Consider the following 17,291-nt stretch of genomic DNA (forward strand, 5'->3'; position numbering starts at 1 on the left):
CCAACTCAAGTGGGAAGCCACCATGACCTCAGGCAGCAGCAAGCTCGCCAAATGCCAATCATTTTCACCAACACACACTGAAGGGAAGGACAACAAGCACTTGTGAGGATGCTATGAGGAGGGATAGAGCACAATCTAGGCAAGCTGAAGTGGCATAGAAAGGCATACAAACATGGACAATTAAGTAAGGACAAGTGTCCAGCAACTCCCACACGAAACAACAGCAAAACTCACGTATGTGCAAGCGGGAGCTAGGCAAGGGTATCACAGAAACAACCTTGGCTCTGTGTTGATAAGAGACTGAGGTGGGATGTGGAGGGGGCAGGAAATGAAAGGAATGTTCCTTTTTCTTTTTTCCCCCCGCAGGATGTACAAATAAGAAATAGTACTAAATCCTCTTAGCCAGTTCCCTCCACAGTGTGGAGGAGGTGGTTAGAACAGGGTGAGGATACCTACTTAGGTCTCAATGAGCTTCCAAGTGAGTTATTAGGCGAGCTGGGAAGAGAACCTGCACCTTCCACCTCCTATTCCGGGGACAGATGCACTGGTGGGTACTCATGGTGGGACGTTTTCCTCACCAATGGCTTGTAGCCTGCAGTTAGAGTTTTAAGAATGTATCCTCACCCAGACAAGCGAACAAGACTCTTAGTGTTTTCAGACTCTCTACAGGACACATCCCACAACATGCATTTCCCAAATTGGAGCTATGTTTAGATGGAGCAAGGCTGGGAGTGCACCTCAGCAATCTTGAGCAGAGCGCATTACAGGGGTATCTCTAAAACAGGCACTGCTAAGCCTACACTCCTGAGTTATCCAACTCTGTTGATAAATGGAAATAGAGCAGGCATACAACCAACTCCAACTGAGCCCTGCAGTGACACCATGCAGGGGTAGCAAAGACTCACAGTACTTCTACAACACTTCACTTGGCCATAACTGGCAGCAAAGATGGAGGAAATAGGGGTGGCCAAGCTCCTGTTCTCCAATAGTTTTTCAAAGGTTGGGCACTGCCATAAGACCCTGACCAGCCTCCAAGGGCACGATAACTCCCTACAACTGTTTCACAAAGCGCTGGCCTGTAAAACAGATAAGAGGGAATCCATCTACTCGACTTCTGGAATGGAAGGCACATACACCACTGGTATGGCAGAATAGTAAAAGTTAGCAGTGGTTAAGGAAACTAACTGGGGAAGGGCAGGAAACCTGCTTTACACCATGCAGCATAGGACAGGTAGCAGCAAAGTTACACTGTGACAAGCAGAAAGGCACAATCCCTCCTGGAAAAGCAGAGGGAGTTGGGAAGGAACATGGACTGAGTCAGTGCTTAAACTCTCATAGTCTGCCATAAATCAGCACCAGTCTCTTTGAGCCCAGCTGAAAAAGCTGGACTCTCTTGGGGAGAGGCAGCAAGGCACAGGCAGCATGAGGTTTGTGTCAACCCCCTGCTGCTGTTTTGGGTTGGAAGCAATGGTAAGTTAGGGTGAATGTGGTAGCAGAGCACTGACTGGTTTGGAGAGATGCCTCCTAAGGAAACAGAAAGCAATAAAGATCTTTGCAAAAGGTGACAAATGTTGCAGCAAGCCCTTTTTAAAAAAATCCCAAGATCTGCAGTTTTCATCCATCTTCAGATTTCTAAAAGGAAGAGAAACAAACAAAAGCAGAAGTGATCTGCTTGTTTATAAGGATGGGGCATCACATGGCCCTGATCAGGCATGCTGACCCTCTGTTCGTCTGTCCCATACTCGCCAAAACGACACTCAGCTGTTAAATTCTGAGAAAAGGGATCAACCTGCTGGGTTTGGAGAAACTTCTGCTGGGTCTTAAGAGAAGAGAAAAGCACACGTTTGGTCTAGACAGAAAGCAAATGGTGCTTGTTACCTGTGCTCTGTTGGATACTGGTTTTCAGGCATCATCTTTGGCATTTGCATGGGTGGATGAGGTGGCCGGGGCACTGCAAACGTTTGCTGCCTTGGTTCCTGAAGAGAATGAAGGGCAGGTGCAGTTGATGCTGGGGGAGCCCCCCGCAGCGGGCCTGTTGGTGCGACATGGGCCGCGGTCTGCACAGACGGAGGTGGTGGAGGGGGCGGAAGCGACGAGTTCTGATGAGCGGGTGACACGGGTGTAGCAGGTGGGGTTACTGGCTTGAACCCGGCTTGGGGCTTTCTGTCATAGGCACTGCAAATGGAAGACAGAAAGGACCATGATGTAGCAAGGACCACAGGAGCAGTTTCCTGACACTGCTCACAGCGACCCAAGCCTGCTAGTATTTCCTGGCTGTCAGGAGGCAGCTGCACTAACACTGATGGGTTGTGAGCAGTCCCCAGGGAAATCTCTGTACCTCAGGTCCCCACGATGCAGCCTCAGATTTCCCACTATCTTTCCCCTTCCAGTCACGTGTGAAAAAACCAAAAATCCCAGCTCGTCGTATTTAAACCTTCCCCTACATTGTGAACTCTTTGTTTGGGATTTTACAGCAAACAAGTTTTAGCGAGGATCTGTGTGATGGATTACACTCTGCAACATCACTACCAGCAGTTATCGTGCAACTGTGCAACCTCTAATCAGCTGCCAGGGACTGCATAGAAAGTGGGCCTTGGCACTCTGGAACCAAGCAGATTTCATGTCCAGGGCAGGCCATCCGAATGAGAAGGCGCACAGAGTGGCGCCTGGGATTCCTGCAGGTCTCTCACGAGCACATGAGAACCCTGTGTATGCAGCAGTAAATCCCAAGCATTTGGGTATTTAGGGCTCTAGTTCCCCCTTAAATCTGTCACTGGGTCTATAAATGGTCATGAAAACACAGATCAGGTTTAATGCTCTATGCAGCCTAGAGTTGTTTAAACTCCTGAGCTGCTGGAAATGGAATCAGCCAAAAAAAACCCTGACGCTTTAAATGGGTGCGCTGTTGTAATTCCCCTAACCAACTCAATTCTGGAGGGCTTTTCATTTGCACTCTGGTCTTCAGTGTACTGCAGCCCCATCCCCACACTGCTCCTGCTCTCAGGCTTCTGTGACTGCTGGGGTCCCCTGGTACCACCTACCAATAGTTGTAGAGGCACTTGTCTCCATAGTTTGCACAGAGGGCCTGCTCATGGCTGCAGGAGGACAACTCCGAGGACGGGCTGTGGAGTTCCCGCTTGATCTTTGCTGGAGGAGGGGCATGAAGTACCACTGAAATCAAAAGAGGAGGAGAAGAAAACAATTAAACAGGCACCACCATGTCTTGCTTTCCCTGTTGCATCTGCCATTACAGCTCCCGTGCACGGGCTTTGAGCTAATACGGAGCTATATGAGAAGGCAACAGACCAAGGCTTACAGCACTTTGTGGTACACAAGCTAGCATGCACAGCAGGGCAGACAGCAGGCTCACAGCCAGTTTTCGCTCCCTTTCAAGGCAAGTTTCGGCTGAAAAAAATCTAATGTTTTGGCCAGCAGCAGGCAGCAAATTGTATAGGATTGCCCCGTGTACCCTTCAGGAGGGTGGCTGACCGGCTATCACTAACTGCAGAGGACCCAGCTCTTGCTAGCTGCCAGTTTGGCACTGCTGAAACCCAACTGTCCCCAGGCGTCAGAGGGGCCAATCGGAGCCAGTTCAGGAAGAACTCCGGGAAAAGCAAAGCTATAGAAAGCAAGAGCTCTGCTCTGTCTGGGGAGGCCAGGTGACAAGATAAGACCCGATGGGCACAACTGTGGAGACGGGCACATTTTGGATCTTGGATGTACACTGCAAGAGGCAGATCTTGGGAGGGTGAATGTAGATGGCAGGGCACTAATAAACACAGCCTGCCTCAAAGCTATTAAACTGTGATGGCACCAGCCAGTGAAGGACCATCCCCCCAGCAATGAACACGCACACACTTTGCCGCCTCCCACCCTCCAGTGGTTTTGGGCCCAGCTTTGCCAAGGATCCCCACACAAGCCAGTCTGCGGAGAGCTTTTCAGCCTAGACCTCTTCAGCCTTCAGGCAGCAAAGTCAATTGAATGCATCAAGTCTGAAGAGCACTTTCATATGGCCCCTAGCTGGTGTTAAATTGTGGAGAACATGCACTGTTCTCTGCAATCTCTCTTTGCTACCTAACAGGCAATACAGGACAATAGGCAAGTCATCCAAGAAACACCAAGAGCCCTCCACTTAATGTAAAAGGTAAAACTGAAGTCACTGGGAGGGGCGAAAGCAGCTGTCTGACAGAAGCCTGCACAAAGGTCTCTGGCAAGCATCTGTCAGGAAAGACAGGACTGTTTTTAAGCATCTGAAAGGCTGCTACAGAGAAGATGCAAGAACACTGATCTCTCTTGCTGCAGAAGACAGGACATGTAGCAACGGGCTTCAAATGACGCAAGGCAGATTCAGTTCAAGTCTCTGAAACAAACAACCAACAAAGCCCTTTAACTGTAAAAACACAGAACAAGCTGCCCAGGGAAGCTGTGGAGTCTCCCTCACCAGAGGTGTTCATAAAGAGGTTGGATAGGCCTCTGCCCAGAGAGAAATGGTGCGTCCTGCATCTGAACGTGGGCTGGACTAGATCAGTGTTTCTCAACTTGCGGGTTGCAACCCAAAAGCGGGTCGCAAAAAATATCTGAAAGGGCTGCAAACAAACTTTAAAAATGGATTCTCCTTTCCAGGAGAAAAACATGGGAAACTGTGGCTTTCTCCTTGCAGGCTGGTGTATTTCCAGCCTGCTTGGGGACCCCCCTACCCCACACACCGAGGGGCTGGAGGCAGCGAGCCGGGGGCATGGGGCACTGGGTCGGGACTGGCCAATGATGTTTACAAATGGGTCCGGGTACAAAAAAGGTTGAGAACCGCTGCATTAAGTGACCCTCAAGGTCCCTCCCAACCCTGTGACCCTGTGTGAGATAGCAGGCCCATGAGCCCAGCTCTGGGAGCCACGGTTTGCTGTTCCTCCTCAAACACCAGGCAGGGGACTAGAGTCCCCGGTGTCCCTTTTTCATAGGCTTATACGGCATTTTCCTCGGTCTGTACTCAGCCTGGAGGAAGTTTCTCTTCACTTTTTACTCTGCAGTCCACACAGGGCTGGGGCAACGTGCTCCCATGTACCTGTGCACACACACATGTCCGCTGAGAGAGTGGTGCGCTGGTGCCTCTCTCTCCTGGTACAGGCACCCAGTGCCTTGTATCTGAGCACGCTTACACGGCCGTTCCTGTGGGAACCTGTTAAACATGGCCCATGTCCTGGTCTCTGTTCCCTGGTGGAGCCAGAGCCCCTCATGGCAAACACTCCTCCTCTTCCTCCAGCCAGAGGCCAGCAACCCTTTAAACACCAGACTATGTAATTCTGGCTACAGCCCGACGGCGTCAAAGTCTGCTAACTATATATAATTTTTTAAACCAACTAATATACACTCAACCTAATTAATTTCTAAAAACAGACACTCTGGAAAGGGAAGGTACGTCAGCGCTCTCTACCTAAATAGTGGCTGCGTTGAGCAGCCAGGCTTAATCAGAGGTGCAGTATTATCTCCACGCGGAGTCTAAACACATCCCAGAAACACGGAGGAGAGAACAGCTCTGCGCTCAGCATTCCCAGCTTGGCTGCTAATTAGCTGCTCAAGTTTGTCAGCAGCTAAAGCCTTGAGAGACGTGGCAATGTCTAACCCCTCGCACAGCTGGTCCCAAGGGCACTAGAAAACCCCAGGAGGCTTCAAAGCAAAATCACAACCCTTTCCCTCTCTCCCACCCTGCAAGCAAGGGGAGGCAGCTCTGCTCTGGGGATTGATTTTTTTTTTTTTAAATAATACATTTCATGTTCCAGGTCAAATTAGCCAAATCGGCTCCAAATCATATTGAAGGAGCAGAACTCAATTGTTTCAGGAACCGTACCGATTCTAAACACTGTGCACGGCGCTACAACTAGCGAGCATCCTCTGTCCCAGCCTCTCACCCTGGGACTTCAGATACTCCCAAATCAGTTGGCAGACATCCTAAAGCAGGCCCAAACCCAGAGGTCTTGGGATTCGGATGCTCCCAGAAGCTACAGGCAAGCCCAGTTAAACACCTGCATGAGATGGGAGGATGCCCCAGCCCCTTTCAGGGACACACCAGTGGCCTTCCACTGCCCCCCTCCTCCCTCAGGTGACACAGACAGGCCTGTTCAGACCCCAGCTGCATCCTCCGATGCTGGAAGAAACGGGTCCTATAGCAATGCAGAGGCATTTGGCAATCTCTTGCCCTCGGCAGCATCTGTGCTTCCAGGTCCACGCCTCGCTACCCTCCAGCATTTCTAGTGTTAACCCTGCCCCTCAGAGAGGCCATTCCCCAGACTGAGCGCAGCCAGCAGCAGGAAAGCAAAAGGAAACTTATTTTGGAGGGGCTCCAGCTGCCAATCACCGGCATGTTTCTCTCTAACAGTCTCCGTGTTGTTTGAGCCGGGCTGTTTTTCCGCCAGCAGCACAATGGGGCCTGGTTATTCATTGAAAAAGTCTGCGCGCGGCACCGCCCTCCATTCACAACCAATTTGGAATGCTCCATTCATTCAGAGGGGAAAAAAAAATTAAATCCCTCCAGCTCAGCACTACCATTCAAGAAAAGGGAAACGACACTTCAGAGCATAACAGAGACCAGCTGCCCGCACCGCGCGGCCAGGGCCGTGCGTGGCGTCTGAATGCCTTGCATAAACAGTGCAGGAATGGCAGGCGCAGCTCGCGGGGACTTGGCCTTTGCACCAAGTTCATGCAAAACCCAAATGATTGCACAACGCTGCTTGCGGCCAGGACCGGAAACGCCCTTTGGCAAAAGGAGGAGTAGCGATGAAAAAAAAAAAAAAATTAAACTTGCACTCCTTTGTTCAAAACAGGGCTGCTGGCTGCCAGGGGACAGGAGAGGCTCACAGCTAGGCCCAAGTCCTCGCTCTGCGGCCCATGGAGAACCCACTGTCCTACGTGCTCCTTCTGCAGGGGGAGGGAGCCACACCTTGCTAGCTCCGCTTTATTCCTGGGCCAGATGGCAGCGCCCACAGAATCACAGACAATGAGGGTTAAAAGGGACCTCAGGGGGCCACATCTAGTCCAACCTCCTGCTCCAAGCAGGACCAGCTCCAACGAGATCATCCCAGCCAAGGCTTTGTAGCCTGGTTTTAAAAATCTCCAAGGATGCAAAGTCCACAACCTCTCTGGGTAACCTGTTCCAGTGCTTTACTACCCTGCTCGTGAGAAAGTTTTAGCTTATATCTAACTTCAGCTCGGCTTGCTGTAACTTGAGCCCATTGCTCCTTCTGTCATCTGGCACCACTGAGGACAGTCCGGCTCCATCCTTTTTGGAACCGCCCTGCAGGGCATGGAAGGCTGCTATTGAACCCCCTCTCAGTCTTCTTAGTCTTCCTCAGTGGTTCACCCCGAACCATTTTCGTTGCCCCGAGCTGGGCTAGAAGGGGGAGGGAAGGGACCTGCTTAGCCAAGATTCATGTACCAGACTACTGAGAGCCCCTAACCTTCCCCAATGTGCTCATGGTCAGCTAAAAGGAGATCACAGAGCTGGGGGCAGGAGAAGCAGTTAGTCCAACCACCTCTCATGAGAGAGGGCCACCAAGCAGGAGCCAAGCCCACATCTCTCCTGGAGCTTGCCAGGCCACGGCATTGCTTGTGCCAAGAGGCACGTGGAGCCAATGCTGCTCTGCTCCGTGCAGTCTGATAAGGGAACTGTCAGCGAGCTAGCAAATAAACAACCCCCCTTTACTGGCAAGGGTGCCCCCAGTCTGCTCCCGCGTGCAAGTAGTGAACAGGACAGGAACGCTGCCCCGGCGGGAGCTGCCTGGGAAAAGCACACCGTGCCGGAGCCCAGATGGAGCACTGCATGCCTCAAAGGCACGCTGCGTGTGCGAGCCCGTGTCCGGCCTCCCGCTCTCGTGTTCTCGGCTATAATTAGAAGCCGGGGCGGGGGGAAGTAAGTAAGCGAGTCGCTTAACTACAGGCGAGGCTGGAGACTCTGCCTCAATGTACCATTACAGAGATTAGCTCAGGAATGCGGCGCTGGGAGGCTGGGGCTGGCAGAAGCATTTCTCCGTCTGAACTGGCCAGGTAGGGGGGTGGGGGGATCTTTCACTTCCCAGCACTGCTGCTGTTGCTCCTGCCTTTCCCTGCAGCCCTTCAGGGCATTTCGCACCTCCAGCCAGACAAAGCACTTTTCATGAGCTAGAACAGAGAGCAGCAAGCAGGAGAAGCCTACGGGCTGGCCAAGGTCTTGGTCTGTGTACACACTATGCATTTCGGCAGAGGCAGGCACCAGTTTATCCCAGTTAGAGTGCTGACTCACCAGTCTGCTGAGAAAAGCCTGAACTTTACCACTTTTCAAAGAAAAGCTTAGGCTTCTTTGCTTTCCCTCCTTCCTCTCTGCACCCTCTTTTTCAAATGGGATTGTCTCGTTCTCCCTCCTCCAAAACCCTTATTATTGCCACCTCACAGCAGCTAGTCCTTCTCAAGTGAGCCTGTGAAGATCTGATTTGCTGCTGCAAAAGGACAGCAAGAGCAAGGACGCGCAAAAGTAAAGTCCTCGGAGGGACTGGCAGAAACCCCTAAGCAGGAATAACAGCCTGCACCACGCCACTCCGGAGATCGCACCTCTCCAGGAAGTGGCTCCGTTAGCGAGTTTGGGGGCCCACTTCTGCTCACCCGAGAAACGGAGGGTGGGGGCATTCTCCACTGAAGCAATTCACAACCCTGGCTGAGAACCGGGGGGTTAGATCAGTGGTTCTCAAAGACTACTTTGGCTCACATATTCCTCTTTAAAAGTTTGTTACATTGCTGTTTTCCCCTAAGTCCCCAAGTCAGGTCCCTAAAATGGCACTGTGACCTCTCCAGCCACCCTAGAGATACTGTAGAGCTGTTTCATTTTGAATTTTCCTTCCTTCTCTTCCATTTATATTGCCTCTCCCAATCCTCCTCCAGAAGTTTGCCACATATGCAACTGGAGAGCCCTCGGGCTGGATGATGGAAGGGTCCCTCGCCCTTCGAAACCCAGCAAGACAGTACTGCACACAACCCGCTACAGCCACTTCCCTCTCCTCTCTGTAAAAAGTTCAAAAGAAAGTAGCACGGGAGAAAGCAACAGTTTTCAAGCTCTTCTGATCAAGCTTCAAACAAACATCGCAGCCCCCACGTCAGCCCAGGGCTTTTGATTTCTCCGCTTTTAGAAACCTGATCTCTAAATGGTTCATATACGCGGACTCTCCAGACGGGGCGAGCAAGGAAGGACAGGTGTTCTAAGGTTTAAACAACAAAATAAATAAATCGGGAGCCATTCACAAATTATTATTTCAAATACTCCTAATGTTTCAAATCCTTAAGCTCCCTGCCCTGGTAGCTAGAATACACCCTTCACCCCTTTCATCCACTGTACTAATTTTAAGATGATACCATTGTCTCGAATTCAAATTTCAGGGAAACAAGTTGCAAGAAAACCCAAAGCCCAGAAGCAGCAGAACATGCCTTTGCCCTGTTCGGAAATACACCGGAGCACTGGGAATCCCACAGCAAATGGGCTGTGTTTCAACCACGTCAGCCACATCTGGCAAGACAAAGGCAAGAAACCTGGTGCGTAACAGCTAATCATTCCTACAGTGCCCAGCAAAGTACAGCCACACCAGGCAAGTTAATGAGCTACTTAACTTGTCCACAAAAGGGCAAAGCAGGGACCTGAAGGGACACACCATAATGCTTGGCTTCTTTCCTCTTAAGCATGAAACTCTTCTCAAGTCATGTAAACAATGTTTCTTTGGTTTTGCAATTTAAGGTGTTATTCTGGCCTGAGGGAAAGAGCATCAACATGGGCCCAGCAGCCAACTGAGAACTACTCCACAGTTTGCCCTCAGTCCTTTCCCGTGTAGGAGACAACTCTCCGGACGGCCCAAGACTGTAGAACAAAAGACCCCCAGGAACAAAGGCCACTCCCAAACCTCCCCACCTTCCACTCCAAGCACAAGGTCGTTTTCTTTCTAACATGACAGGAGGCAAAATTTATGTTAGAAAAAAACCCTACCAAGGCCCAACACTCTGGTGAACACACTTCTTCCCCTGGGAGGAGGACGGCAGAAGACATAGCATGGGATGCACGCAGGGTCACACCAACTGAGGTGTTACCATTGATGCATTACCAAAGTGGCTTCAGAGGCTACGGCGAGACACAAAATCCTGCTGGTTTTGCAGGGGCAGACCCCAACCAACACAGCAAGGCTCCCTGTAGACACAGAGATCTGCCATCATATTGCTTGCTCACTAGAGGCAGCAGCGGGGGGAGCAAGTGTAACCATCCGTAAAATGGGTATGAGTTATTGCCCAAAGTATATGGAGCAGGTTATATACAAAACCAAGATTTCCACTTCTCTCAACCCTCTCTTCCAACCACCTGTGCTGGGACTTCAGCTGGAGGAGGTATCCACCTACAGGCATTTGTGCAAGATGAAGGCTGACTTTAGAAGTGGGAAAAGGTCTCACGAGAAGCTTCAAGGCTAAGAATTCAGCTTTTCCCCCGCGTGTGTCCTAGAGGAACTTTAGAACATCACCACCTTTATCCTGGGGCACTCTACATTTCGCCTCCCACAAGTATCATTTCTCCCACACACAACAACATACAATGCCATGACTCAGTCACCCACCAGGGTTGTAAGACACACAGCCTGCTGTGAAACACAGTGGTCAAGGAGTGCATTACACAAGAGGATCTCCAAAACAGAAAGTTGCTGGTGGCTTGTCTTCAAGAAACTTCCAGATACGGCAAAGATTTTTGGCAAGGCAAGCACAATACTTTACTGAGCCTGAAGTTTATTAGGCAGTGGGAAAGCCAAACAGGACACTTCCCATTTAGGGAAAGTAGCATAGGAAGGATCAAATGAGTGAAACCAAGAAAAGGCTGGTTGCCCCATAGGGCAATGCCGTATTAGTGCAATAGTGCACAGCCCGACACTAGAGCGGAGGGTGACTTGGCAATGCTGGTGCTGGGGGTGATGCGGGGGGAGAGACAACAGAATGGATTCGCTCAGGATAAAAATAAAACCTGCCCAAATAAGGAATCCTGGCATGTCATCGCTAAGGACTAGAGCAACGCCAAGACACCCAGGTCCCCAGCAGTGGCTGCCTTGTGAGCTCAAGCTACTGCCATTCCTGAGGGCAGGCTGTGCTATTGCATAACGGTAGGAAGAAGTGAAAGCAACTGTACACAAAGCACCATCAACTCCACTGAGTGCAATTAAAAAATACCTGTAAAACCTACAACTCCACCCAATCTCAACAGCGGAAGCAAGGCCACTTGCAGACACACAGGTAAATTGGAGCTGACAGTGTCCCCTGGAAGTAACATAGCAGTCCCGTCCAATGCCAGGCAAGGCAGGAACACAGACTAGAGCAAGGCCATGCATCCCTCCAGAGCCACAGGAAGGAATGAACACGGAGGCTGCTGTTCCTCTTAGCACTTTTTAGCTGTCCCAGAGGAAAAGGCAAGGCCAGCCTCCCTGCCCCCAGAGGTCAGTTCAGGCTGGCACAGCAGCTCCAGCACTGCCCAGGGTGTTCACTGAACACAGCCATGTTCCTCTTTATAGACTAGCAGAGGTTTAAAAGATTAGCGGAGGAGATCACAGCCCCACAGTAACCCTCTGAAGTGTGGGTTAGTGCAGCTAAGCCCCAGAAGGCAAGGAGACACTTCCCTTAAAACGAAAAATACTGTCCTAATCCTCCTCTGCCCCAGCCAACTAAGTTATGAAACAGTTGGGCTCTTTCCCTCCCTCCCTAGTTCTCTGCCAGGTGAGGGAGGAGAGGGAGCAGGAAGCTATCAGGCTGTGCTGACTGCTACCAGATCTGCCAGCAGCATGGCACCTCTTCAAGATTTCTTCTGTCATGAAACCAAGACCTACATTGGAGTTCTGCAGGCAGGCTCACTTCAGCCCAAAACACGTGTCATTGCAACAAGGCTCTTTGGGTTATTTCCTGCAGAAGCAGAACACATTTGAAACGCACGTGCACTACAAACCGGCACTGAGAGCCACAGTTTATTTCTACCAAGCCCGACCAAGTCACCCTCAAGCCACTGCAAACCCAGTGACCAGGAGCAGCCATTTCACGTCTTTCAAAAACTTTTCAGGTTACAAAGACACAAGAGGCTGCCAAAGAGGCATCCGAGAGCAACTCTGCCAAAAGAGCCACCCTCCCACGCGTGCAGCAGTTTATATGGCTCCGAGCAAGAACGGGAAGGGCTGGGCTAGAATGTCAACACACAGCTCCACTCCTGACTCTAGGCCTGCCTTTCATCTCCGGGGAGAAAGGAGGAGGGGAAAGGGGGAGGACTATCCAGCAGAAACATTGGTTGTCTGGAGCAGTTTAATGGCAAGCGTCCCACTCAAAGAATTACAAGAAGTAATCAAAGAGCAATAATTAACATGCGCTTGCTATAAGAGACTCTGCTGCATGCTGCGACAGAGCTTAGGTGAAGAATCTGTTCCACTGCAGGCTACGTTTGATTTCCTTTCAGATCAGTCACCGTTTGGCTTCAGAGAAAGGCCCATTAATGAATACCAAACTAGCACATGTGGGTTTCTGGGGTTTTTTTTTTTTTTTGCAGGTAACAATTCAAAACATCCTGCTTTCATTCAGCTTGCAATGCCACCACAAACAGAGTCCGATGTCTGCACAGGAACAAAAGCATCCCACACGCAAGGACTAGAAGCCCTGACTGGCACAGGTGTTTGTTATCATGCACCACGAGCACGGAATAACTCTCCCTCTATCATGCAATTCAAAAGAGACTGCATTTTCACCGGTCTTCCCTTAAAACGCTTGTACTTGCCAGTGATTACAGCTCCCTGATGCTGCTCTAGTTGCGCTGCTCAGCTTTGCCCTTGACAATCTTAACTAGGCATTGACCATAAAAGATCCAGAACTGGTTGAGGACTTTGTAGAGAGATGCTACTAACCAATTAGTGCTGTATCAGTCTCATAAGTGGTGCAGCTCCCTAACAAACTGGTTTCAAAAGCAAAAAATCTACTGAATTGCAGACAATCAGCAAGTACTTAACCAATTCCAGACATCTACTTAGAAGGTATTTTACAAGTGTGGCTATTCTACAGCTGTTTAATAAAGGAAGAACATTCACAAATATGGCCAAGCCTCAACCTGAAAGATCTAAGTCACCCAAGCAGGTGCTATCCTCTCCCTGACCTTGCTCTGTTTTGTGAATCAGTGCAGAAAACCATCACATTTGCCTCGTTTTAATGAAGGAGGGACAAAACCACAAACAAAACTTTTTTTTTTGTGCATGGCATTGATCAGAACATTTTTCACAGCCAAATGGGAAGGAAATGGTAAAGAAGTTACTCACAGTTGTCAGACTGAAAATCTGGGACGAACTGCTCATCATCAGGAACTTGAGCTGGAAAAAAAAGTGGTTTGAGGTCTTTTAGTTTCTCCAACTATATCCGACTAGAAGGTTTTGTACGGAAAAAGGGCAGAGATGAAGACTTGCCTTCAGCTAACCAAGTCTCCTGCAGCTGGCTGAGGTCCTGGAACAGTTCTGGAACAGGAAAAGAGTGAAGCAGATGACAGTTACAAAAAACCAAAGTCAATCTATATGAAGAGAAGCAGCTACAGGCACTACTTACAGTAGTGACCACTTAAACTTGAGTGGGGGGAGGAAAAAGAAGATTTGCTACCTTCCGAATCATGCGCCAGATCAGTGTCCAAAAACTTCCGTTTTCTATCAGTCACTGGGCGGCCTCGACAGTCTTCCGTGCAAGGCTTCTGAAAGAAAGGACAGCATCTTTCCGTGAGCACCGCTGCTCAGCTACAGGCGAGAGGCAGCTGGACAAAGAGAAAAGCCCCGTGCTAAGAAGCAGAGAGGGCACAAAACACCGGGGGGGGGGGGGAGCAGGCAGAGGCCCGCCAGACTTACCCCCGGGACCATGAAAGGGACCTGCTGATCATAAAAACCATCCATTGTGCTTCCAAAACCTTTAATAGCCCCTTAGGTGTTTCCAGCATTGAAGCCAGCTCCAGCAAAAGAGGTGTCCAAGTTCCAACTACAGCTGATTTAAGACTGAGGAACAGCAGCAGCACCGAGAGACAGAAAGAGAGAGAGAGAGACGCGAATCAAAATATGCTTCTGCTTTCAGGCATGCAGCGGAGACTCCCCCTTCTCCAACGGCCCCAGGAGAACACTGCCAGCAACCTAGAAAGATCAGCTCCCGCCGCAGCCCCGTGACATGCACCCGGCGCACTCTGCTTCACCATTAATCCCTTGACACTGACAGTTCCCCACTTGTTCAATTACTCGCTCCCACGGCTCATCTTCATTCACAAGTTTCTCCCCCCCACTCCCCTAGCCCAGCCTCTCCCTCCAACACCGAGGTCATAACCTTTCCTTGGTGATGTCACAGAGTCACTATGGCAACGGGTGTGGCGTCACTAAGGATGGATTACCCCCGCTTATAAGCAAGCCTAGAGAAGAAGCAGAGGGGACGAGGGCGAGCTGGCGCTGCTGGGTGCACAAAATGTTTTCTCCTTACATGGCAAAAAGAGGGATATAAATAGCAACAAGTTCATGGAAAGCAAGTTCCAGTTTATTTAATGCGGGGAAGAGCAGTGATCCGAAGGCGGCAGCTGAACCCACATCTCCACCGCACCCAAAACCCCAGGTTGTTGGCAGCAAGAGCAAGGTGCTCAGCGGGAGTTGGCTTTAGGGGGATAAAACCCTCATCTGCAGGAAGCCAGTGGCGCTGCCGTGCTCCCCATGGGTCAGCATGAAGGTGGAAAGGCACCAACTGCCCCACGTGCACGGCTCCCCGACACACTGTGGGCAAGTCCCTCCAAGGGGCGGGACGGTGGCTGCACCCACTGCTGGGCTTTCTTCTAATGAAAAGTAGTAGTGGCGGGGCCAGATATGGAGCAAGGCAGCAGCTCTGAGTCGGGAGCAGAGGCACGGGGGTTAGACAGGCACCAAGACTCCTGTCCTCACCCCCCTGCACACGTGTGCGCACACACACACTGCACAAGCAGCACTCATGCAAACAAACACACACACACCATGCAAGACAGGCACGCGGCAAATGCAGAACACATGCACACGCCATATAGATGCACACATGTAACTCACATACAAGTCATGCATACAACTGCGCAGCACAGATGCACACACCACACGCACTTGCACAATATGCACAAGCAACGTGTGCAGATGCACACACGCACACACACAACACACACATGCCCAGACACCCATGCACATGCGCTACCATGCACACACCACACAATATGTACACACTGAACACAACGCAGGGGTGTGCACGTGCACACACAACACACACATGCAACACACGTGGACGGACACACCACGCGCAACACACACAAGCGCCACACAGGGCAGCGGCGCGCACACAGCCCGCACACGCGGCACTTCGCGTGCACATCTCCCCCGCGCGGGGGCACGGGCCGAGTTTCGTAACAAGCGGCACTGCCCCGCCCCGCAGCGAGCTGCGCCCCAGGTTTTATGAATGGCGGCGCGGGGCGGGGCGGGGCAGGGCGGCGCGGGGGCCGCGGCCGGCGCGTGTAACCGGATCCTGCGCGGGGCCCCATTCACAAAAACAGGGCCCGGGCGCACGCGCGCGCACACACACACACACACGGGCACACACACGGACACACGCGCGCACCCGCACAGATGCAAACCCACGCGCGTGCACACACGTCGTGTCCACGTCCCCGCCGTGGAGTCCCGCCCGCCGCACGCACCTACCCGCCCTGTGCAGCCGCCGGGCGCCCCGAGCCTCTGCGTTCGCTCGCCGACCCCCGCCCCCCGCGGCCCCAGAGCCCGCCCCCGTGCTGCCCCGCCATTGGTCCGCCGCGGAGCCGCCTGCTGTCCATCACGGCTTGTTTACCCTGCCGTCCGCCCAATGGCAGGCGGTCGCTGCGGCGCCGCCCCCGCATGATTGGTCCCCGGCGGCCCGGCGGCGCGTTCTGAGCCCGCCCCCTCCCCGCCCCCCACGACCCGGCACCGAATGGGCTCTCCGCGGCGCGGCAGCCAATGGCCGCGGCCTCATTTGCATGAGCTCTGGGGGACGGCATTCATTCATAAAAAAAAAAAAAAAAAAAAAAAAGCCGGCCGCGGAGGGCGCGGCTGGGGCGGGAGTTAAAGGGACGGCGGCCCGCGCTCCTCCGGGGTGGGGCCCTGGGATGAGGCCCACGCTGAGCTCTGGCCTCAGGGCACCCCACGGGGTGTGGAAGTGTGGTGGCAGCATGCATGGCTGCCCGCCACGCCTGAGCCGGGCACCCTGTTCTGGACGCGCCGTTGGATGGGTTCACCGGTGCAGGCCCCATCTGCAGACTCGTCCCGGCCCGGGCTGGAGCTGTGACCCCTGCAGAGGCCCGGCCCGCAGCCCCGCTGCCCTGACGGGCCCCGTGGCCCGTGCCATCCCCCCGACTCCCGTAGCTTCAGCACACATTTCCCGGGCCTACACCCACGTGGATGCTCTGGCTACAAAGACTTTGCACAGGGCGCCGGACCACGGTGCTCACCGCTTGGACAGCACAGGAAACACAGAGACCTGGACTGGGAAAACAAACACACCTTACTGCAGTGCCTTGTTTCTGTCTCCTTCCCACTCAGGAGGGGCTTTTGGCCCTGGGACAAATTCTCTAAGTCCTGGACCCCTCTCTCCTGCCCACAGATAACTGTCCGGCTTCTGCAGCATCTGTATCCAGCACCGTTTCCTTTTGGGTCCAGGGCTTAATAGGGCACTCTGTCCTCAGTCCCAAAATACACCTCTGGTACTCTCATTATATAAAGCAGAATCCATAGTTCCCTAAATCATCACAGCTGGAGACAGTAATATTGTTAGTGAGATAACAGGGCAGAGGTAGAAGTGGTCAATACATATTTCTGTTCTCTCTTTGAAAGCAGCTTGGCAGGTTGCTGGGATTGAATGAAGGTGATTGAATACTTTTCAAACCATTAGCAACTGATCAGGACAACAACAGCTAGGCGGGGAGAAACATTTCTAGATCAGCAAGCAATCAAGAGTTGTAAAAGCTGGCCAGGGAGAATTCTGATGTGCTGATTTTTAACAAATCTTGGAATTGCAAGGATATTCCTGAAGACAGAGGGAGGGCAAATATTGTGTCAGTATTCAAACAGGACAGGTGGGAGCCTGCCTATGTAGCAATGTCAGCCTGCCACCAGTCCCAGATAAAGTAATGGAAAAGCTGGTGGAGGATACAGCTGCTAAAGAATAAAAGGCCAGGAATGCAATTAGGAGCACATAATACAGGAAGGGAAGGGCCATCATGGGTCACTAAGTCC

At 51.8% G+C, this 17,291-nt stretch overlaps 1 protein-coding gene across 1 annotated transcript in view; it reads right to left on the reverse strand.

The window, feature by feature from the left end:
- ETV5 (ETS variant transcription factor 5) overlaps positions 1-15,791 on the reverse strand; it is a 31,120-nt gene extending 15,329 nt beyond the window's left edge. Inside the window, exons 1-7 of the mRNA XM_090050848.1 lie at positions 15,729-15,791; positions 13,890-14,033; positions 13,651-13,738; positions 13,464-13,511; positions 13,320-13,370; positions 3,042-3,171; positions 1,879-2,175 (exon numbers count right to left, since the gene is read on the reverse strand). Coding sequence (XP_089906974.1) covers positions 1,879-2,175; positions 3,042-3,171; positions 13,320-13,370; positions 13,464-13,511; positions 13,651-13,738; positions 13,890-13,934 — 659 coding nt within the window. The 5' untranslated portion in view covers positions 13,935-14,033; positions 15,729-15,791. The remainder of the gene's footprint in view (positions 1-1,878; positions 2,176-3,041; positions 3,172-13,319; positions 13,371-13,463; positions 13,512-13,650; positions 13,739-13,889; positions 14,034-15,728) is intronic.
- Between the last annotated feature and the right edge of the window lie 1,500 nt (positions 15,792-17,291).

The sequence above is a fragment of the Crocodylus siamensis genome, chromosome 6 (assembly GCF_052110815.1).
Source record: "Crocodylus siamensis isolate JL-2025a chromosome 6, ASM5211081v1, whole genome shotgun sequence".
NCBI classification, from domain to species: domain Eukaryota; kingdom Metazoa; phylum Chordata; order Crocodylia; family Crocodylidae; genus Crocodylus; species Crocodylus siamensis.